Source organism: Ruditapes philippinarum, unplaced genomic scaffold, assembly GCF_026571515.1.
Source record: "Ruditapes philippinarum isolate M1 unplaced genomic scaffold, ASM2657151v2 ctg411_1_1_1_1, whole genome shotgun sequence".
Classification (NCBI taxonomy): Eukaryota; Metazoa; Mollusca; class Bivalvia; order Venerida; family Veneridae; genus Ruditapes; species Ruditapes philippinarum.
In genome coordinates this window covers 149,977-173,728 of record NW_026854764.1, presented here as the reverse complement: position 1 = coordinate 173,728, position 23,752 = coordinate 149,977, and the positions used below count along the sequence as shown (strand labels likewise).

The following is a 23,752-nucleotide window of genomic DNA, read 5'->3' as shown; positions in this document are numbered from 1 at the left end:
CTTGGAATCAACAGTAAGAAATGCCGAAGAATACCCAACATCTTAATAAGACTTATTTTCAGTGGGATAGAAAATCTTTTGGTCAACCTAAAAACACAATAGCGAGTGACCCTGATAAGACAAAGTCAATTGTCCTTATAATAATGGCATCTGAATTCTCGGCCATCCTTTAGAACCTTTTTCAGACATCAATAGATGACGGCAACATGCCTCATCAATGCTATAAGAAAGATGGCAGGTCAATTGCCCTGTCATGTGTACTTTGTAAAACTTTAGAACACAATGTCGCCTCTTGAATCACAAAACATTTTACTAACATGTGCATTCTTTACCATCTCCAACATGATTTTCGTGAAAAAAAATCAAGATGCTAGTAAATGACATTCTTGCATACGTCTACAACAAGAAACAAGTATTCTTAGGCTCCAATTTGTAGTATTTGACGAATGATCCTCTGAAGTCATACTGGTTACTTCTGGAGTCTACCAGATGTCGGTGTTTAGACCCCTTCTCTTTCTTGCGTACATAAATCATCCCCAAAAGGAGGTCCGACTAAAGGCTCGCCTATTTTCTGATGAGACTGTGATACTGCTATATGCATAACCCTTATAAATCAGGGCAACAATCTTAAAAAAAGAAGTAATCCACGACACAAAGAGGAAACATCCTATGTCAACTAATTAAATTTTTCATGAAACTACTCTTAGGCAGAAACATAGGCAAAATATCAAAATTTTTAATGATCACTCCTGTTACGAGAACATTTACAGGTCACTCAAAAAGGCAAACCAAATCATTGGCATCTTACGCCGTTATATAAAAGTAAACTCAGAACACCTCAAGGCCATGGTTTATAAGACACTTGTTCGACCAGAACTAGAATATGCATCTAATGTCTGGTTCCCCATTAGGCAAACCCCAATTGATTAGATAGAATCTGACGAAAGAGGATCTGCGCTTTGGGTCAATCTAATCCAGTGTTTACCAGATGCCAGAGTCTTTTAAATGATGCTGACTGAATCTTCGTCGTATTGACTGTATGGTCTCCATAATGTTTAAAATACCTTATGATATATTTGCCATTCCGATTGAATTTTATCTTTCCCTCTAACATGTCCATATGCAATCCCAGCCAAAGACAAACAAACAAACAAACAAACAAACAAACAGACTACTACAAATTGTCATTCTTTTTAGAACAGACTTCCACTGGAACAGCTTACCGCCAAATACTGTTTAATTGTCCACATTTTACCAGTCTATAAGAATGTTGGCAATTTGAGCATATCTCGCAATAACTGATTGTCAGACACTTTTAACAAACCCTATTAATTTCCCACACTCTAGTCTAAATGTGTATAGTATGTTAAATACGTCTTTTTTACTTTTTTTTTTCTCAGTGGTTCGACTGTCTTTGTCATTGAGAGTTATTTGACAGAAAAGCAAGATAGATAGATATTTTTACTTGCATCCAGTGTATGCTTTAGATATGTATTTTGATTAATTATTATTCGGGTCGTTCGTATGGTTGACACTAATATCATTTGATAGCCATTACAATCCAAGACTGGTTTCCGATCATTTGGTCTAACTGAATCTCTTGACTATAAGAAAAACAGACTTAATGATTGTAGTACATGTGCAAATATACAAATACACACTTTGGTGATAGTATCAATAAATTTGTGAAATAAGTAACAAATTTTGACAGTCATTTAAAGCATTTAATATTTCAATAAAATACAATGCTATAAGCGTTGTGGGTATGCAACATAACAAAGTACTGGATCATTCGGAAGTAATGAAACAACAAGAATCACAAAAAGACTGTTTCATCGTGAAACATTTCTCACATCTTCAGTATATCACCGGCCTAAAACAGCATTTGAGCCGCGTCATGACAAAACCAACATAGTGCGTTTGCGACCAGTATGGATCCAGACCATCCTGCGCATCCGCGCAGTCTGATCAGGATCCATGTTGTTCGGCTACAAACCCTATTACAAGTAGAGAAACTGAAAGCGAACAGCATGGATCCTGATCACACTGCACGGATGCGCAGGCTGGTCTGGATCCATGCTGGTCGCAAACGCATTACTTTGGTTTCGTCGTGACGCGGCTCATATGAAGAAACAAAAGAAAACAGAAAACGATTAGTTCAGATACATATTTATTTCAAGACATACGAAGTATCAAAATGCTTCAATTATACTAAAGTATTTAAAAACAATAAATATAAAATCATGAATTTATCACAGAGTGCAGTATAGTAGTATACATGTATAGTAATATATAAAAGTGTTTAACGCCCTTTTAATGTAAGTAATATAGTGATTTTCATTGTTTTTAATGATTTTCGCACAATTAATATACATTGTTTCATCGCGACAAATTGTATGCATAAAAATAGAAACTAAGAATACCACGCCTTGCAAAAAAAAGCTTTAAACATGTGGTTGAAAATTTGTACATGAAGAACAAAGTTAGAAAAATATACCTTTAAATATTTACAGTAAGAGCATCAGTTTGTAAGTGATCTCTCTCCATGCCAGTAACAACTATATGCTTTACTAAATAAATGCGTGAACGCAAGAAGTGATATAAAGTTTTGAAACATAATTTTCTAATTCAGTTTTCTTGACGGACCAAAAAAAAAATTCTTGAAACAAGTTATATCTAAACTATGTCTTCTGCATGCAGAAATCTTTTTCAGTAATAAAAAGAACACGTATAGCTCCAGTTAATATTTTTCATTTTTTACATTATAAACTTATATCGCCCAAGCAAGACTAGAAACTACATATTAAATTAAATAGATATAAGTCCTGTTATGTAAAATGATTCACTACGTTAAATATAAATATTACCCGTTTCAGCATATAAAAATAAATCATACTGACCACCAAACACTGGTACACATTTTATTCATTCCGAATCAACTATCTCTATCAAAAGTAACATTCAATTTTTCCTTAAAGCTGCATGCCTTCATATGAGGCAAAATATTTCATGAAATCAAACGTAAAAGATGTATGATGCAGATTTTAAGAAAAGTAAAAACGATTAAAGTATTAACTTTCGATTAACGACTCATTGGTGATTTCTATTTTGCAGTATTTATCACTATATTTCAACTGCGTGTCTAACGCAGCAAGGGCTAATTCAACACATTTTGATCAGTTTGGTAATTTACGAGGACCGTAATTGTAAATTACTATAATTGTTCACTGCACAATATTTTACTTTTAAATACATTTTCAATATTTTCATAAAAATAAGCTTAAGTCTTGAGGCATGCTGCTTCATGGTCGAAAACTAACTACACCAGTGCATATTGATTGTACCTTTTTTAGAAAATGTATTTATTTATGAAATACAAAGTTTTTTCCGCGGATGCAGAAATTAAATAAAACGTGGAATGTGTGGTAACTTTGACATGGTTAATTTTAGAACCGAGTATGACAAGCTTAATATGAGCTTATATTCATGAATGCATTATATACATTATAATCTCAATTAACAACTCATACTTAATGAAAACAACTTATTAAAAGTGAATGCCAATGCCAGTTCGAAAATCATGATTCTCATAACAAAAATGCACTAAAGCTCGAGAATTTCAGATACATGCCAATGGTATCCGTGCAGCAACACTGAAACCTCCCCAATGTCATCGAAATTACTAGATATCCTATACTATCCTAACACATGTATATCATTTCAATCACTTTCTCGTTAATTTGCCATCATGCATTCTTTGAATTATGTTCATTCTGTACATATCATCCGTCGGCATCGTGATTCACAAAATATCATTCGTATGCCTCGTGATTCGCTAAATATAACTATCATTTTTGTATCGTGATTCGCTAAATATAACCCGAGTGTATCGTTATTCACGAAATATCATTCGTCAGCATCACGATTCTCTAGATATCATCTGTATTCATGCTGATATCTTGAGCTTTCATAATTGTTCCTAACATATCTTCAAGTCTAGAGATATCATTCTTTAATGATTTAACTGTATTCTTCACCTTGTCCACCTTCTTCAACATTTTCTGTTGGCTCTTGTGCATCTGATCTTCAAACTACAATGAAAAAATGTATCTTAGTTGGGAAAGGTTATACCCATGAAGATGAGGAACAAATCATACAAGTTGTGACTGTAAGTGCATTTTGATATATAGTCTTAAGTTTCATGCACAATACACAGACTGGTGTATTTATCTTAAAAATCATTATCGTGCTGATTACTTTTTTTTTATTGGGGGGGGGGGGGGGGGGGAGTCGCAGCAACTCAGTATCGGTCATAGTTTTTCTGGTGGAGGAAGACCGTGCTTTATTTAAGACACAAACGGACACCTGAGAAGAACCACCGGCGTTCCGTAGGCTAGCTGGATAGCTTCCTCACATGGAGGAATCCAAAGTCCCTGTCGGGATTCGAACCCACAGCGTTGAGGGCCAAGTGATTTAAGTTAACGACCTAAACCACTAGATGACGGACGCCTCCCCCTTTTTAAAGGGATGATAACATGCATATTGAGAACTTGAAACATTTCATTATTAAAAATTCGCAATATCAGCTGTCAACGGTACAGAACCTCGTCAGAATATTGTTTGTTTGTTTGTTTGTTTCATTTTACGCCTTTTCCCAACAGTATTTCAGTCATATAGTCGGGTAGTTTCCTAACAAACGTTCCTGGAGAGTTACACCTGTACTAGACTATCTGACTGTACTTAGAAGTCATCGACTCTAACTTCTCGACCACGGAGGCGGTACGTCAGAATATTGACCGAAGTACAATCCTTACATGGTTTAAGCCGGTAGTCGGCCAATGGTCTCACCCTACACTTGTAACTTAGTGAAGTTTCTATTGTCGATAGAAAGCAAACTAACCCGGTTCAGTTATGGAAATAAATGAAATAAATTTTGACTTCAACAATGCCGACTAAACAAGGCTCTATACTGGTAGAATAGGCAAGTTACTTAGGTGCTAGCATTTACAAAGTAGAACTAATTTCAAGCCTATAGAAAATTTTAGTTATATTTATTACCTCCTTTGAGTGTCGTATGGCTAATTGCATTTCCTCATAATCATCGTAGTATTCCACCAAACACCGTTCATAATAGCGGCTTGTAAACTTAATATTTATCCTCTCTATGTCTAACACAAGTTGTACCTGAAATATAAATATATAACAAATATATACGAGTATAAGTCATACTGTGCAAAAATCACATTGTACACTAATAAAATAAATGTCATTACTATTATATATGCTACATATTAGCTAAATACCAGATATTTAGTACTAGTAATGGGTATCCAGTTAAAAGCTGTAATTATTAAATGATTTCTGGAAACTAAGAAGAACAAGGAAACTTCCTGAACCATTGAAGCAACTCGAAACTCCAAAACTACTGGCAGTTATAACGTTTCTGTTAATTTAAAGCAAGCAATAGGAGAAAAAATGCCAATTTCTGAAAATTCCAACAAAAAAAGTAAAAAAGTTGCAAAAACTTCTAAAGTTTCTTCTGAAATTACATTACAAAACAATAATCAGTCTAACCTTCATTGCAATTCTTTTCAATGTTGCTTGATCCTGAACACCTTTGATGTCATCTACAGCCAAACCAACCTAAAGAGACAAAATATGTTGAACAAAGCTGTACAAAAGCTCAAAGTTACGAAATATAGTCCCTTATTTCGGTACATAAATACATATATAGATACACTATAAATCATTATTGTTGTTGATGATGATAAAAAAGAAAATTCATTTCCTAAATGCATAACACTAATTCAACAATGCTACAATAAACAAACAAAGGGTAGAATTTATCTATCATTCACAGAATGGCCGTAGTAATTTCATCCACCTTTCTTTGTTTACGTTATTATTAAGGTAATGATAAGTAAAAGAACACATACCAATAAGTTCATGATGATGATGGTCATGACAATAAGAAAAGCACAGAACAAAACGTATGTCAACCAATAATGCATGTCATCCTCGCCATGGAATATATCATTATAGTCAAACTCTCCTATCATCATGACAGAGGTCCGTATAATAGCATTCCATGCCGTAGAATAGGGAGTCTGTAACGAATATATCGAATTCAATCATTTAAAAGAAGCAAATAACGCCGTATATTGACATTAAATGCTCAGATTCAGAAAGACCGTAATCAAAAGATATAGAGGGTTATATAAAAGCATTTATGCTATAAATAGGGCACAATAAATTAAAATGACGAGATTTGTAATTTGAGTTTATAAGATCTCTCTTGAGTTCGTATTTTTAAAATAATGTGTAAAACTGTATCTTGACTCTGTTTACAAACACTAAATAAAACTGTAATTTAACTATTTTAGTATGCATGTTTTACAGTACATAGTTCATCAAAAACCAACAGTTTACTACCAGTCTTTTATCATCAAAATAAGAAATATGATGTGATTTTCATTCATATATAATGAAATGAATTATCAATTTACATTAACCTTTTTAGATAGTTAATTAACCTTCAAATCAATATTATTTCTACATATAAAATCACCGACTTACCTGGTTCTGTAAGAGACAAAAGAATCCTAGACCAAATGCAATGATAAACAAGACGAACACGAGGAAGAATTTGAAGAAAGTATAGAGAATGTATCTGAACATAACAACATAAATTCCGAGTTTAGGAAACTTTTGAATAAAAAGCACAAGCATTATCCAAGCTAAAACAATAGATATGCTGCCGAAGTTCCACTGCCATGGCTGAAAAAAAGAAAATAAATTTCATAAACACTAGGTTTACAATAACAGCAATCAAGTCAGGTAAGTCGTGTATACAATATTTTTGCTAATCTAATTTGATTTTGCAAGACAACTCCAAAGAAGAAGTCCAGTTCATATAATGAATGTGTATGTTGCCCAACTTTTTTTTTCCATTTTCACGTAGAAGTAAGTATTTGATTCTTCAATAATATATTGATATATTTTACTCTCCTACATTTTATCAAGTAGTATCTCAAATGTGCCTATGACAGAGTTAGTAAGGACATAAAGATATGAAACCCTTTGCGCAGCCATTTGCCTAAGAGATCTTTCATAAGGTATAATTATTATAATGTCGCGTTTTTTCTTTTACTTTAGCCTAAGCATAATTTTCACAGCCATACATAGAAGGCAAACTCAATTTTAACTAACTTTACATTGCATTAGTTTCAAATAAATAAATAAGACGAGATCAGTTGCTAATGTTGTGAGCAAACACTTTTGCCAAATATTATTTTACATCAATTGCATTTTTATTTCGAAAAGTCACTATATGTTTACATTAAATTTGGTAATGAACCGAATTTAGACCAAATCAAATCACGCAAAAAAGGCAACAAATGTCACTAACCATTCTGTATCCTGTCTGGCTCTGGCATGCTTTCACATCAAGCACAAGGAGAAAACTTGATATAAATACAGACACTTCTAAAGCGTTTTCTATATTGATATAGCCCAATCTTCCGTGAAATGCTTGAACACACTGAAAAAGAAAACATTTGATACGTTTAGTACTATTTAATAAGATTATTACTATGCATGATAAACATGAATTAACATATTTATATCGAAAGTATTATAATGTTCATACAAAAGTTCTTCCTCCCAACATTGTCTAGGGCCCTGATATTGTATTTTTAAGAAGCTGACTTTGTTTCAATACATTCAGACCTGCTCAGTATTACGAACTTTCAAAAGAGAACAATGACCTATGAGTGTAATGGTTGTAAAAGTATCAAACTGACATAAACTCTTTCCCTGCTGAATTTGGGTAATAAGTAAGCCTTAAAATTTGTAACAGTGAATTCCAAGTCTTTGGGATTTCAGTATCAAAATTTATAAAATATTGAGCTACCAACAATTTAAAGACATGCCAGATTTCATGGACATGCAGGCTGGTCTGGCTAATGGCTGATAACTTTCTGTTCCTGTAGAGTGAAGGTTAACATAAAAAGACAATGTTAATTAATATTATATACCTCCTTGATAATGTAGATAATATCCATCACAAGGATCACATATTTTGCTATCTTTGCAAACGTGTGTTCTTTATGCCCCGTGTTCTCATACTTCTCACAATCATTATCACCATCAACACTGTCAAAATTACTCTTGTCACTGTGAATGAAAATACATTAAAATAGTACAGTTTCCTGTGATTGTAGGCTTAGGTATGGCAAAAAAGAAAAACAACTAGTTAAAGATGGTGATTTTGTTAAAACATGTAGTACAGTATACCCGGTGTATAAACTATGATATCTTACTGCCTTAACACCCATTAAGTCACGTGTCATACTGTCGCTTATAAAAGTATGCTTATTAACTAATTTGCTATAAAATCACAATATAAGGTTCATGCAAGACCTGCACTTACTTGACATCAATCAATTTGTACCAGCATGTTTAAACTTAAAGTTTCATATTAAGACAAAGCCTTAGTCTAAGTTACGGCTCTTGAAAAAAATATTTAAAGACAATTAACTGCAATTGCTACGAAAGCAATTATTTAAAAAGATTAACCTACATTGGGCTATATCATTAATCAATGCAATCTGTTATCGCAATAATTCAGCATTTAAAAAGAGGAATACTAAAGCGTAAAACGAAAACTTGCATGGCAAAGGTATGTAATGTCAGAAAATTACTTACATAGCAAAGGGAGGTAATGTGACTAAGATATATCCTGTCAGGAACGAAAGGAAAATGAGGTAAGATACGAAGCTGACGTAATAAAACAGACGACCAAAGCTGACCCACTTATGACGTCGTAAAGCAGTTACCAATGGGTGATCTAAAAGTTCTTCACTGGAGGAAGCAACCTGGAGTAAAACAAAATGCAACACATGATTTAATGGTCAGTAATTGTTGTTTGTTTTGTTTGTTTGTTTTGGGTTTTACGTCACATCGACACAGTATAGGTCATATCGCGACGTTCCAGCTTTACTGGTGGAGGAAGACTTCAGGTGCCCTTCCGTGCATTATTTCAGGCATAAATCGGCACCTGAGTAGAACCACCAACGTTTCGTAAGCTAGCTGGATAGCTTCCTCACATGAAAGAATCCAAAGTTTCTGTCGGGATTCGAACCCACAGCGGTCAGTAATTACAGACAAGATTTGATCTGCGTAATATAGCTTCATGAGGTCTCCTCTAAATGTGGTAAACACAATACTGGTATCTGTATATTTATATATATGTTTGTTTTCTATTCACTGTATAACAATGTACTAAGTGTACACGTTTGTGAAATATACAGTGATCCATCACACGTATAGCTGAAACCAATGTTATTCAAACAATAAATATGCTACAATATACTGCAATATAAGTCATATCATATTTAACAAATATTCAGTGATTAAAATAACTATATTAAACTTTTATATTTATGTCTTGATTTTTAAGTCAGTCAAAATATAGCACCGAGGCAATGAAGACGATTTCTAAACTCTAACTCTGATCTAAGGCATTTCATTGGTCAGAATCCAGCACAAAATGTGCACTGACCGAGGAAAATCCTAAAGATCACAGAGAAATCTCGAGGCAAGTCATGCATACAAGTTTTAACATTGAAGGCCTTTTTGATACCATATTTAATAAGTTAAGTAAAATATAGTATCGTCGGAACTCACGGTACACATTCCGTACATGTATATACTGTATAGCTGGTATACGGTAAATAGCATGGGCTACCGAGGATAATGATATGAAAACACAACAATATCGTAAATACCTACCATGATGTTCATTGGATGATTTCTTAGAAATATATTTGATTCTGTCGTGTACGGAACTAACTCTTTATCTGGAAATAAAATGTCACATTTCGTTCATATATTCATACATTCAAAACAGCTAAATGTGGTGTGAAATGGAAATTAACAGAACAATGTTTGTGTACTTTTTTTAAACAAAACAAGAAACAAGACAAAGATGAAATCATTGCCAAAATTCGATGATATAATACAATTTTATAAAACGATAAAAATATTGAACTATGACATGTTTATGAGGTAATGAAATGGGAAACAAAAAAAAAGTTTAACACGACATTTTTATTTACATGCTGAAAAACGATGAAAGATACAAACACAACATAACTAAACTAATTGTATTTGACAAAGAAAAGGTGAAGTCAACATTTTCAAAAAAAGTAAGCAAAAATATTTGTTCTAATAAAAAACAAAAGTACAACAAAAGCATCAATAGAACATAAACATGGAGATTTATTGTTTTATTACAAAGTCAATACATGTCATTACATATAGATCTTGTGAACGAATTCGAATTTCTGAAAAGTGACAAACTTGGCACTGTGAAATCTATACGGCGACTTCCAAGTGTCCAGCAGTTGAAGAAGACCTAAAACCTCCTATGCATTGCACTATTGAGACAAAATACTGTCATCTGAGTTGCGCCTAGCATCCTAAGAGGGGGTGAATCGAAGTCTGTGGTAAGATTCGAATACGTAAGTGAAGTTTAGTCAGCAAATAAAACAACTAAACCACAGAAATACAATACCAGTAAATGTTTAACAGATTTACAGATCTGTGTACTTGGAAAAACTTCACTCAACCTCGACATTAATATGTATAATATTCAAACCTCCCAATGGTCTTGACTTTCTCGTTAGGGTGTTTCAAACAAATGACATGTTATAATTGGTGTGACTTAAATGGTTAACAAAACATGTAAAACTGCATGAAAACATGCTCGTAAACAGGTTAGTATGGGTAGGAAGTGATAATATTTTCTACTTTAAAATCACATATTTTATAATTTCCCGGGATGAATGTCAACAATCGGCAAAGTAAGGCACACCTGTACTGTTTGATCACGTTCTGGCTATTCAGTCGGTACATACTTTAAAAATTTCCCTTAAAAAGATGAATGGGTTTGTCAAATGAAAGATGGACACAGCAATCTAGGGTAAGGATGGGAAACATTTTCAAAGATAAAAGTACTAATATTTCATTTACCAAACAAATAATCTGTTATCATCGACGCTGGAAACACATGTTAAATACGTATATTATTTAAAACACAGAATAGATATATATATCTTTTTCATATAGTTTTTAAAGTTGTGTCAGTTTTCAAAATTTTGTGAAGTTGTTAAGACTTCTCTTTGCGTTTTTTACCATTTTTTGCTTAATTTTTAAAACCGGGTTGACTTAAGAAAGTTGTTCTTATTCATATTGCTGATATTGTTGATAATACATACTTCTTCTACAAGTGGCCAGCCAATTAAGAAATATATTAAAGCTATTAGATCTTATGTATGTAACAAGTTATTGGCAGGTTTTCAAAGGTAAGGTGTTTCAATTTTCTGACGTCAAATATATATGAACATAATTTTTATGTGAGTTATGTCCTCTTTTTTAATAAGTTAATAATAATATATAAAAAAATCTCCATGGCAAACAATACAGACAGTAAATAAAATGTACTTAAATCAGCTGTACAATGTAAATAATATCGGAACGTGCAACAACAAATTAGGAAAATATAACTATAAAACTGAAAAAAAAGAGAAAAATTTACCATAATTTCTTCCTGTGAAAAGTGTATTAAATTCATTATCGTACATATAGTACAAGATGTAGAATCATAAACAGGTAAATTCTCTCAACAAGAACAAGGTCCGATTTCAGAATATTAATATTTTCATTAACGAATATTTTAATATAATCATGTTTCATTGCATTTAAAAATGTTACGTGGTGCATGTAATAAGCCATAAGTTATATAGTTATGTTCGCAATATCTTGGTCATTTATAAAATACTTATTCGTTATAACGGTTATAAGAAACCTCAGATAAAGCGTACAAAATGCCAAGGTCTCGGCGAGTCCGCTTTACCTTCGTTTCACTGTATCTGAAACTGCACTTCTGAAAAAAGGAACCATTTAAATAAAAAAAATAGTTCATTTTTACCTCTAGGTTTGAATGGTTTAAGTTTATCCCAGTCGAATCCGTCTAATATTTCCTTCTCGGGCTCCAACTTTCCAGCTGTAACGTAAGTAGCATTAAATCATGAAGCATGCAATCTATATACATGTAATAGACAGACAACTTAAAAGAAATTCAAGAGTAACCGTTCTTGATTTCTTGCAGATCTGATTTAATAACTGTATCTCTGTCCGGTTGATCACGTGACATGCGATTATCTATCCCACACTGATGATATAAATAAGATCAATATAAAAGCAAGGCAATGATCTTCATGCATCATACATATACATTGTATAAACATACTACTCAATCTTTGATAGGGATTTTCTTATTAAAATTTGAATAACTTATGAGTGAGTTATGACTCATAAGCTTTCGTGTCAGATTATACTTTATTTTTCATTAGATAAACAAGTTTTTTGTTAATATACAGGTATCAATTGATAAAGTGTGATATGTTAAACTATTAAAAAATCCCTATCAAATGTTCAGTAGTATATTCGCCATGCCATACAAAATGTTCAGGATTATACATTTCTAAATATATCTTTAAAAGAAATAAGCTATCTTAGAAAAGGCTTTACTTTTGCATGTTTTAACAAGGTATCTTATTGGTGAGTGCAAGGTCATTACATTGTTTTAACATACATGTAAATGCAAGCAAATTTGGCAGTTTTCACATACACATAATTACGTACTTTAATGAGAAATGATATGACTTTAAAATGCACCCGACGTTTGAAACAGAAGAATGCAGACCTTCAGCACAATTAGCATTAAATGTAATCACCAATTCATAACCATACAAAACTATATCAATGACGTAGAACTACTCAAAACCACATTTCTTAAAAACAAGAATCCATTCACAACTGAAATTTTCAAGCATGAAGTTTTTATTAACTTAATCTGATCAAAACAGTACAGCGGAAGCAGAACTTGCATGCTTTATTGAGTGAATCTTAGATTATTTCCGTAAACCATATATTCGTTAAAGATATACCATGCTCAAATTTGACATTAGAAAATATTGATAATTGCTACACAGTCTCTTTGTAAATATCAAATAAACATGTTTGACTTCACACAAGTTTAAAATCCTACACATTATGAATGATAACATTATGAATAATTAGTGTCATTAAAACATGGCAGTTCTTTTAAGAAATGACCAACTTTACTTGATCTTGAATAGCCACACATCGTTTATTCATTCTTTTATTCAAACTAGACATATAAATTCAGTAAGAATTTTATAGATTTCAATAAATTTCTGTGATAAAAATATTTCACTTAAAGATGAGCATATTATATCTTTAATAAGCGTTATAATATTGCTAATGTAAATATCATACTATCTTTAATCTTCATTTTCTCTCGTCGTCTGTTTGTCCGCTTTTTCCTCCACTCGTGTATACTGTACAGGTCGTCTAGAAACTCAAAGTTAAACTCCACCTTATGCCGGTGATTCAGTTTCGCCTGACTACCATCTTCCGGTTTGTTGACCTCAATGCAATTATCGAATACAACTTCTGCAACCTCTGAAAATAGAAATTATTAAAGTTGTTTGAAAGAGTTGTCAGAAAGAGACACTGCCTGAAAGCAGCAAGGGCTCAATAATATACTATTTCTAACAACTTTTATTCCTTTTTTCTTCCAAATTGGGACGCAAAAAATATATTACATCGTGTCTGCGTTTATTAAAAAAGATACCGCATTATCATATGAATCACCCAAACAAGATTTTACATTAATCAAATGTATAGCAAACATTTGAAATAACTTTTCTTTTCAATCATAATTTTATAATGTTATAAGCATGGTTTTATGATGAAGAGGATTTTCATACCTGGCATTTTCCTGATAAGTCTTCTAAGTGGTGTGTTAACCATCCCTTTCTCTATGACAGTGTTTCTTAGAGCGTGCTTCCAGGAACTAGATTTGACAATTTCCATGGCAACATCCCTATATAAGAAATAAAGAGTATTACCGCAATACACATCTGTCCCTCATTGTGAGCAACTTCGTAAGTAATAAGTACCTATATTGTGCAGTGAATAGAGTAATTAACACATTTTACTTTTAAATAAATTTGTTTAATTTCATGAAAATAAGCATGAATCTGGAGACATGATGTTTTAATAACTATAAATATTTCTCTAAAACTATCAATTATTAAAAAGTTAACCAATTTATTCACAAAAAGATGTTTAACTATATACTGGCTTGTGATAACCTGTACTGATTTCTTTTGTTTTAATAATGTATTACCTTATTGTTCAGTGTAATCAAATCATTATAAATATAAAGTTACCCAAGTTTCATGGGAAGATCATTTTATGAACCCTGGAACAGTACTACATGTATGTCCAAAAATTCAGCAATCATAATCAAAACCTATTTTGAGTGCAATTTCAGACTAATTTGAATATAAGTAATTAATTTACAAAAGCAACAATTCAGCTTATTGGAGGACATGCAAGATGAAATAAAGTAAACATTACTGGTGATCCTCTTTTACGGCCAGATCGAGGCAGTTATGACCGTCAAGGTTACGTAATGTGACGTCAGCATTCTTTTTAACAATAAGATAGTCCACTACATTAGCATGACCATTCATAGATGCTAACAACAATGGGGTCATCTGAAAAAAACAAACAACAAACAATAAGGAAATTATAATATTTATACATGCATGCATTTTTTATGATTCTAAAATTGAAATAAAATAGTAACGATATTATCAGTTCAATTTGTACATTTTTAAATGAGCCATAGTCAAAAAAGTTTCATCTTAACTTTTTTTAATTATAATACAACAAGCATACTCATTTTTAATGATCTTTAGCTTAAAGAATCATGTTTATTAAATGCAAAGTTGCATAAATGTGTCTTATTTTTGCAACTTTAATTCAAACTTGCGTAAAATCTTTCTTAAAGAGACATTATAGAATATAAAAGGATGTTTTGGATTACGTCAACTTTGTCTGTGGCATCAATCATCGCATCTGATTCCGCCAAAACTTTCACTGTTTTCATATATCCCTGAGCAGCGGCACAAGCAAGTGGTGTCCGTAACGCGCTGTTTCTATAAATAAAGGCATTAATTTTTTATAAGTAAAAATAAACAACAAAGAATACTATTTCTACGTGTTGTTTCTTTATCCAAATTACTTCTTTACCGATGTTTTATTATAAATCATTATAATTATATTTAAATAGTTGTGTGTTGTGTTTTATTTTTTACTGTTTTAATTTGTACATGAATATGTCTTAGGAGCAATATTAGCATCAATTCTATCCCCATCCGGTGAGCTAGAAAACCTTACAGCTGAAATTAAACATAAATTTTAGCACAAATACAAATGAACTAGAATATAGAGAAAGAGTATTAATCTTAGAATGAACAACATTCTATTTTTTTTACTTTTGAACTTAAAAAAAAATTCTAACAGTACAGTAGCCTAACATACCTGACTTCGGGTTCAGCACCCAGACTGAGCAATGTTTCAACAAGTTTGACATGACCTCCTGATGCAGCTAGATGTAGGGCCGTGTTCGAATCCTCGTCTCCATCACTCATCGTGTTCTTCTCTTTGCTAACAATCTCACGAACGACACTGTTATGATCAAACATTTGATATGATACAATATAATATAAGTACATGGATATGTATATAAGAAAATAAGTAATATAAAGATTATAGCACACCATCTTCAATTCTTCAAATAGATTTGTATAAAACAATGAGAAATTCGTTTTTTATTATATATTACTGCAATAAATAAGAAGAAATATATATTTTATCATTAATATTGCCTGAAAAATATTGACCTTTAAAGGTCAATAAAAACTTTCCAAGCATCAGCAGAGACATTTGTATTTAAGGTGTCTAATTATTAACCAATTCGTTTTCTCTCAACCTTTTGTGTTATAAAACAATCGTTGTTTTTTAATAGAAAACACAAATAATGTATAATTAAAAATCTACCTAATTTATCAATATGCAAATTAAACAGTTACCGAGGTTACCAACAATGTCAGACGAATTTAATTGTAAAGAACTCAAAAAACTAACGGGATTCATATCTCGATAAAAAATAGGATTACAAGTATATGTGATAGGGTTACCTTGTCCACCCATTTACAGATGCCATATGGATAGGAGTTTGTTCCATATCATTCTTACAAAACAGATCAGCGCCATTATTGAGCAAACACTGTAAACAAGGAGTAAAAATATGAATTTTAAAAGACAAGGTAGCATGTAACTACTAGAAATTACTTGAAAAACAATTAGAATACATGCACAATGCATAGCTCAGTTCACAATGTCTTCAATAGCACGTGTAGTATATATCTGTCTGCCATGATATGACCTCCTGACGCAGTAACAGTAACCTTTGTTATTCCCACATCATCAATAACACACAATTGTCATCCATTCACATGTTGTTTCGTCAACAACAGTCATATTTCGAGCATTGTCCGTCTGCTGCAACAACGTTAACATGCAAAATCATTCACTGATGAAAATCATTACGATTAGCATCCATTTTTAGCTCGATTTTGACGACTTCTAGATGCTTATTTGGGACATATGCGATGGCAATATTTTTCTCCTGTCTTTTCTATATTGTGCGTAGCCAATCTTTGATGTTCTTTCATAAAAATGTCTTTCATTACGGCTGACAGAATTTAGATTAATTACAAACCATACTGTATTCTTGTCTTACCTTAACAATTCTGAGATGACCTAATTTGGATGCTATATGTAGAGGCCCATTACTGCATTCATCACGATGATTTACCATGTATTTCTCTTTGTTATGACGTAATAAAACCTGAAACAATAGACATGAATAATTATCATTTTAAAATAGTTTTACCTAGTGGTACTTACCTTAAAATTTGAAAGTTGGTTATTGTTTGTTATATAAAATACAAGGTCTAATAAATATGCTTGCTTTAAAATTCAGGGTATTTTAAGTTAACAAAACAATAATCGATTTGATTCATTATAATGTAACTATATGTATTATAAAACTGGCTAAAGAACAGACTCAGTCAAATAATTATACAGTAGACCATACTAGAAACATTTACACTAAAATACATGACATTTCGTAAACATCGGTTTGTTACACAACACTCACATTTTTCTCTCCAAAATGATAACAAAGGCCATGATCATATTGTAACAACTTTTCTTATTTTTTGAAAGTTGATATATTTAACTTTTGCAACAGCAGCTATGTGAGTGAAAATGAAAAAGTAGAAGAATAATCCAATTGTAAAAATATAAACAAACAAGAGCTGTCAGTTGAACAGCGTGCTCGATTGGGTATTAAAACATGAGCATAAATATGTCAAAACCCATGTAAATTTTATGGGTCTTAGATGGTGACCTTCCATTATCCTCTCAAATAAGTGAGTGTGAAGTTTCAACCAATCCGCTTAGATAGTTTTGAAGATACCAGCTTGCATGCAAAAACGTATATGTGACGCCGACGCCGATGCCTGGGTGAGTACAAATTCAAATAATCGAGCACAATATCGTATTAAATAGAACAAAGCTATTAAAACATAAAATTACTTCTAGAACATCGAGTTGGTCCTCTTCAGCAGCGAGGTATACAGCAGTTCTGTCATTCTTGTCCTCTACTGACATATCAGCTCCTCTGTTTATCAACAGCTCCACTGATTTAGCATGGCCGTAACATGCCGCCAAAAGTAACGGCGTAAAATTGTCTTTATCCTTGGACTCCAAGTTGGCGCCACTGAAACGGAGATGATTTTGATGTTTTAACTATCACTGGATATTCATAAAGTCAATGGTGTACACGGTTGTGTTACTTTTGTGAGTTCCTTAATAGGGTAGAATGAAATGCTAGACATTTCAAGCATTTACAGAAGAAAAAGAACATTCACGAGCACTTGTTAAACTAGGGAAGGGTAATGGTATTATTGAATGCACCGATACTGTATTTGTAATAAAGTCGTCTTTATGGAGCTCAACGTAAATTTCTCGACTGAAAATGTGAATAAATCAATGTAATTTTAGTACACATTGATTTTCTTATTATCGTCGCGGTGCATAAATCATGTCTCACAAATTGCGCATGCGCCATAAAATAATATATCCGGAAAAAATAAAACCGGAAATCGAAAACATGTTATAACATACAGCTTCTATACGAATAAGAAAAACAATACTGAAACATTTAAGTGCCCCTCAAAAACTAGTAAGAAGCTAGGGTTTTAATTATAAAATTGATCATTTTAAAATACATACTTATCTAAAAGACATGATATGCAGTCTTCATTGTTAAACAAAGCCGCTTTATGTAATGGTGATTGGTGTTCGTGATTCAATGCGTTTATTTTGGCGCCTTGTTCTATCAGCAGTTTCACAATACGTATATCTCCTTTGATGGCGGCAAGATGTAACGGTGTCATGTGCCATTTGTTTGTCGTATTAATAGCTGCACCTAGAAGAAAGTAGTAAACTGGGCTTATGTTTTGTGGACTTGTTTCCTACACACCAGCTTAATTAAAGCGGTTCTTTAACTATTTCATTTATTATCTAGTTCTTTAACTATTTTATCAATTTTCTAGTTATTTGTGGATAACGATGTGATAATTTATGCATTCACTATGACAACGTTCGTTCTGACTACGCAGAGACTGTCAAATGACAAACTGTTAAGTTACTATAATAAACGGTGACACAATACTCTCCGCCCAACATTTGATATGTTAATGACAGTATCATTCTGATACACGAAATATTGTTGTTAAGTTATATCGTACATTATATATGTCAGAACATTCTGTAATTGGATATATATGATCTTCAATCGCAGTACTTTTGAATATACATTTTTCTTTGATTTGAACTTCTTGAATTACCTTTATTAATCAGATTTACGGCAAATTTGTATCTTCCTGACTCCACTGCCAACATTAATGGCGTGTTTCCGTCCTCGTCTTTGTCCGACAACACTTCCGCCTGAAATGTAAATAATAGTATCCTGAAAATGTACCCCTTCTCATCATTTATTGATTGATGTTCATTGAATTTAGCTTTTGATAGTTTTACAGAAAAGGAAATTTGCCTTTGTATGTTTCTATGTCATTAGTTTTATTACAAATCGTTATGAAAGATTTTGCTTAACAATTTATGAAAGAGTAATTTTTTTATCTTTATCATTTTTCAGACTACATGTAGTTATAGTTATAGTCATATTTTTTATGAGTTTTTATGTATTTGTATCTTATTTACAGAATAAGCTTTCATTGTATCAAGATTAGAAAAAAAGTTGTATTTTCATACCAATTTGCTTTTGTCCCATTGTTCACCCTTTTTGCACGACTCTAAAATCACTCTCAATATTTTAGTGTCACCAACAGTAGCTGTCTCGTGAAGGGGCGTGGACTGTTCATCATCGACACACCTAATATCCGCCCCCGCTAGTATCAGCTGCCTGGCAATATCAGACTCGCACTGACAACACGCGGTATGAAGCGGCGTCATCTGCTGTATGTCTTTTGCCTTAAACATGCAATAATTTGTTACATATTTTTCTAAATAAAACTTTCTTTCTGACTTGATAAAAAGAGCAACACTTTCCTTTTAACTATATGTAACCCAAACAAAATGTAATGCTTTATAGTCAACTTTCAAAAAAGAAAAAATAACAACATTTATCTACTTCAAAGTTTTGTTTCCATAACAAAAAACAATGGGAGTACACACGATTTATTTTTTGAATGATTTTGTTAATAACATCTCTGTGCTACCTAAAGTGACATTCTAAATACTATACACATTTTTCAAAACAATTTGTCATTGAAAACTTTATTCGTGTTAATTTTCAAAGAAAAAAAACAAATAGCCTATAAAACTAAACTTTAACGTAAATATTGTTCATCGAGTAAAATTTTAATATATCGCATTAATTTGTTTAAACCATCCACACATAAAACTAATATGCGTTACTAGAAAAGGTTATAAATATAAATATAAACATACATGTATAAGTGGCATTTCTTCTGTGGCATGTAAGAGAAGTTGTTGACAGGCAACCTCGTCACCGCGTAACGCCGCGTGATGGAGTGCCGTAAGACCGTAATCATCTTGATGTGTGATGACAGCTCCGTGCTGGATCAGATAATGTATTGCTGAGGCATCCGGGTCTATTTGTCTTCCGCCATATAACGACTGAAAAATATCAATATAACCCCGCCATATAACAACTGAAATTATCAATATAACTTCGCCATATAACGACTGAAAATATCAATAAAACTCCCCCAAATAACGACTGAAAATATCAATATAACTCCACTGTAAAATTTAACGGCTGAATATATCAATTAAACTCCGCCATATAACGACTGAAAATATCAATATAACTCCGCCATATAACGACTGAAAATATCAATAAAACAGCGTTAGATAAATAACCAAAAATACGACATTCGGACTTTCCGTCTAATTATGTGTCGTGCGGATATGTTCTTTAATCACCGTATGCTATATGAACGGTCACAAAGGCGTTCAAATACATAATATAAAAGAATGCAAAGTAAATAGCAATGGACTTGTCCTAAAAGTCACGATAATCAGTTCAGGTGCGTGTAGATCTATACACATTATAACATAATATAATTTAAATATAGTTTATTATACATTTACAATACATTCGTAAAATTTTACATGCAGTATACACGTAAATGTATGTTTTAAAAAGACGATGTATTTAAATTACACCTTTGGTAAAACTTTAAAGCCTTGTTACAACTTAGTTAAGGAGAGAATAAAATATTTTAGCAAAGGAAGAACATTTACAAAGATACACACAATAAAAGGGTAAATGATGTAAGATGTAATCACTTTATAGTCTCTCTTTAATTATTTTTTTTTTAAACGTTATACATAAAGGATATTGAATGAGTGTAGTTTAATACTAAATTTATTGAACGAGTTGAATAAAAACATATTATGCGAGCCTCTGGCAGGCATAATATTGTTTTATTGAACGAGTTTAATAAATTTAGTATTGAAACTACACGAATATAATGTTCTATTTATCACATATATAAAATAAGAACAGTAAACTGTAAAAGTGAGTAATTTTTCAATGACGCGCACATAGTGTAACTCTAACATTGGCGCGCTTTAACGCTATGTTTCTATATAGCGCAAATGACGTCACGTCAAAGTGTTATTACACTAGTGTAATATCGTTTTTATTAAATGGCTATATTACACTCATGCGCCGCGATGTATGTGATAAATGTATTTCTAAGAACTTTGGTGGAAAACTGATCTGGAATTATTCGAAAACTCGGCACTAAATTGCCATTAAGCTTCAAGTCATTCAATTATGTTGTGCCCGCTATCTATGAACAACAATTACTATAAACCTGGGGCCTTTTTTCGTGTGAAAAATTATTATTTGACCTTTAATTAAAAATATTCATACCAGCAAATAAATATAAGGGTTGTTAGGGGTAAAATTAAACGACGGCAACATAAAAAACTGTATGCATATATTTATACATGTAACTCTAAGTGGTTGGTCCATCAGCATGCAAAAAGGATTGTTATAGTTTGAAAACATCTGTTTTAAATACTGAACTATCATGTCGTCCGCAATGCAGAAGAATCAGTTTATCTTCAGGAAAAAGTTTTTATATCTAAATATTATTCAAGCAGAGTTTAAACACAAGGATTCTGTTTAAGCGAATTGTAAGGATTATATGATCCGTGTCATGACAAAACCAACATTATGGGTTTGCGACCAGCATGAATCCGCGCAGTCTGATCAGGATCCATGCTGTTCGCTTACAAATTATAATTGTGAACAGCATGTATCCTGATCAGACTGCACGGATGCGCAGGCTGGTCTGGATCCATGCTAGTCGCAAACACATTATGTTGGTTTTGTCGTGACACGGCTCAATTATTATACATTTCACACAAATTGAGTAAGTGGTAGGAGAATTAAGAGATGTTATCATGGATTAAAGGTTGACATGTAAATGAGCACAATAGATGGGATATATAACTACATGTGTATATTGAAATATATTTCACACACAAACAAAGAGGTAAAGATATGTGATTTTTCAACACGGAACGTCAACATTAAACAGTAACATGTCAGTGAATAAGTCAACTAAGAAAAGCAGATAATTATCTCATTTTCCATTTTCCCAAAAAATTAAATCTACCGTATGCAAAATGTTTATTTTAAGCGTGGTTATTGTTCTTAATGTTAAGTGGGGTTCCATCATTATGACGTCATAACATAACGATGCTATGACTTAGAATAATACCAAACGAGAAAAATATATGTACAACATACATATAAAATCTTTATTTATGACATTTCATTTTAAAGAGGGCGAAAGGTATAACAAATTTCTTTTTACTTTATCCTTTTTTGGGGGTTAATGGGGTTCCATTTCTTTATTTCATCCGCGTTAGTTTACTATAAAATGAACCTGAGAAGACAATAACGGAAATATAACCATTTTTTTGATAACAATGTAAAAACTAATTAAAAAAATTGAAAAAAAGAGATTTTTTTCCGAAGCAGTAAACATCGACGGACATTTGTTAACCCTTATGTACGGTGTCCTTATCGTGCCATTTAGAATGTCGTCCGTCGCGTCTAAGGGTAGACACACGACAATGCGAAGTGACATCGCGACAATGCGAAGCGACGCTCGACAACGCGAAGCGATATGCGACAATGCGAAGCGACGCTCGACAGTGTCAAACGATATGTCGCACTGTCGCCTAGAAATGTCGCGGTAAAAAAGGGCGATATTTAAGAAATGTCGCTTCGCGTTGTCGAGTGTCGCTTCGCATTGTCGAGCGTCGCTTCGCGTTGTCGCGATGTCACTTCGCGTTGTCGCGATGTCACTTCGCGTTGTCGCATTGTCACTTCGCATTGTCGAGTGTCGAGGTTGGTAGAAGTGCATACCACGACACTCGACAATGCGAAACGACAACGCGACAATGCGATACGACGCTCGACAATGCGAAGTGACACTCGACATCGCGAAGCGACATTTTTAAAAATGTCGAGTAAATGTCGCGTTATTTTTATGATTTTTACACCGCGACGCTCAACATTGCGAAGCGACACTCGACAATGCGAAGCGACACTCGACAACGCGAAGCGATACTCGACAACGCGAAGCGACACTCGACAATGCGAAGCGACATTTGGAATAATATCGTATCGCATTGTCGTGCGTCTACCGGTGCTTGGTCAGAATTTACTAACTCACCGACAAACGGTGCGATCATGGAAGGGGTCGCACTAAACTGCTGACGAATTAGCTGACGATATAGATATATAGGAAACTGCTGACCAGTTAAATAAAGAAGGATTATCGGAAAATGCTGACCAGTTACACAAAGAAGGAAACATTGAAGGTGTGAAGTTATATAAACACGCCGTAGGGGGTAATAAAAAGACGGGAAATTACTTTTATTCTTTTAATTATATTTTTAATTTTTGCATTTATATGACTATGTTCATAAACTAAATTAATATATACATTTAAAGTACCATAATATCATACATTTTAAACACGGATTTACATTACTACATGTAATATAAATCCGTGATTTTAAAAGGATATATTAAACAGCTTTTTATACCTCTAAAGATATGCAAAAATTTGAATTAATGTTTTATAAAGAATTATGATGTTAT

The 23,752-nt window shown here is 32.7% G+C and overlaps 1 protein-coding gene across 6 annotated transcripts in view; it reads right to left on the bottom strand.

The window, feature by feature from the left end:
• Window positions 1-2,162: 2,162 nt before the first annotated feature.
• LOC132740970 (transient receptor potential cation channel subfamily A member 1 homolog) overlaps window positions 2,163-23,752 on the bottom strand; it is a 47,854-nt gene continuing 26,264 nt past the window's right edge. For 4 of the 6 annotated variants that reach the window (XM_060729029.1, XM_060729030.1, XM_060729032.1 and 1 more), the window contains 23 exons: window positions 20,047-20,235; window positions 19,348-19,566; window positions 18,924-19,023; window positions 18,307-18,502; window positions 17,608-17,791; window positions 16,748-16,855; window positions 16,143-16,231; window positions 15,484-15,630; window positions 14,987-15,098; window positions 14,515-14,654; window positions 13,860-13,975; window positions 13,366-13,551; window positions 11,993-12,067; window positions 11,035-11,061; window positions 9,793-9,860; window positions 8,707-8,876; window positions 8,037-8,175; window positions 7,409-7,540; window positions 6,577-6,777; window positions 5,937-6,107; window positions 5,575-5,643; window positions 5,059-5,184; window positions 2,163-4,091 (listed from right to left, as the gene is read on the bottom strand). In XM_060729029.1, the coding sequence (XP_060585012.1) occupies window positions 3,930-4,091; window positions 5,059-5,184; window positions 5,575-5,643; window positions 5,937-6,107; window positions 6,577-6,777; window positions 7,409-7,540; window positions 8,037-8,175; window positions 8,707-8,876; window positions 9,793-9,860; window positions 11,035-11,061; window positions 11,993-12,067; window positions 13,366-13,551; window positions 13,860-13,975; window positions 14,515-14,654; window positions 14,987-15,098; window positions 15,484-15,630; window positions 16,143-16,231; window positions 16,748-16,855; window positions 17,608-17,791; window positions 18,307-18,502; window positions 18,924-19,023; window positions 19,348-19,566; window positions 20,047-20,235 (3,126 nt within the window). In that variant the 3' untranslated portion in view covers window positions 2,163-3,929. The remainder of the gene's footprint in view (window positions 4,092-5,058; window positions 5,185-5,574; window positions 5,644-5,936; window positions 6,108-6,576; window positions 6,778-7,408; window positions 7,541-8,036; window positions 8,176-8,706; window positions 8,877-9,792; window positions 9,861-11,034; window positions 11,062-11,992; window positions 12,068-13,365; window positions 13,552-13,859; window positions 13,976-14,514; window positions 14,655-14,986; window positions 15,099-15,483; window positions 15,631-16,142; window positions 16,232-16,747; window positions 16,856-17,607; window positions 17,792-18,306; window positions 18,503-18,923; window positions 19,024-19,347; window positions 19,567-20,046; window positions 20,236-23,752) is intronic. The other 2 variants (XM_060729031.1, XM_060729034.1) reach the window with 2 other exon arrangements.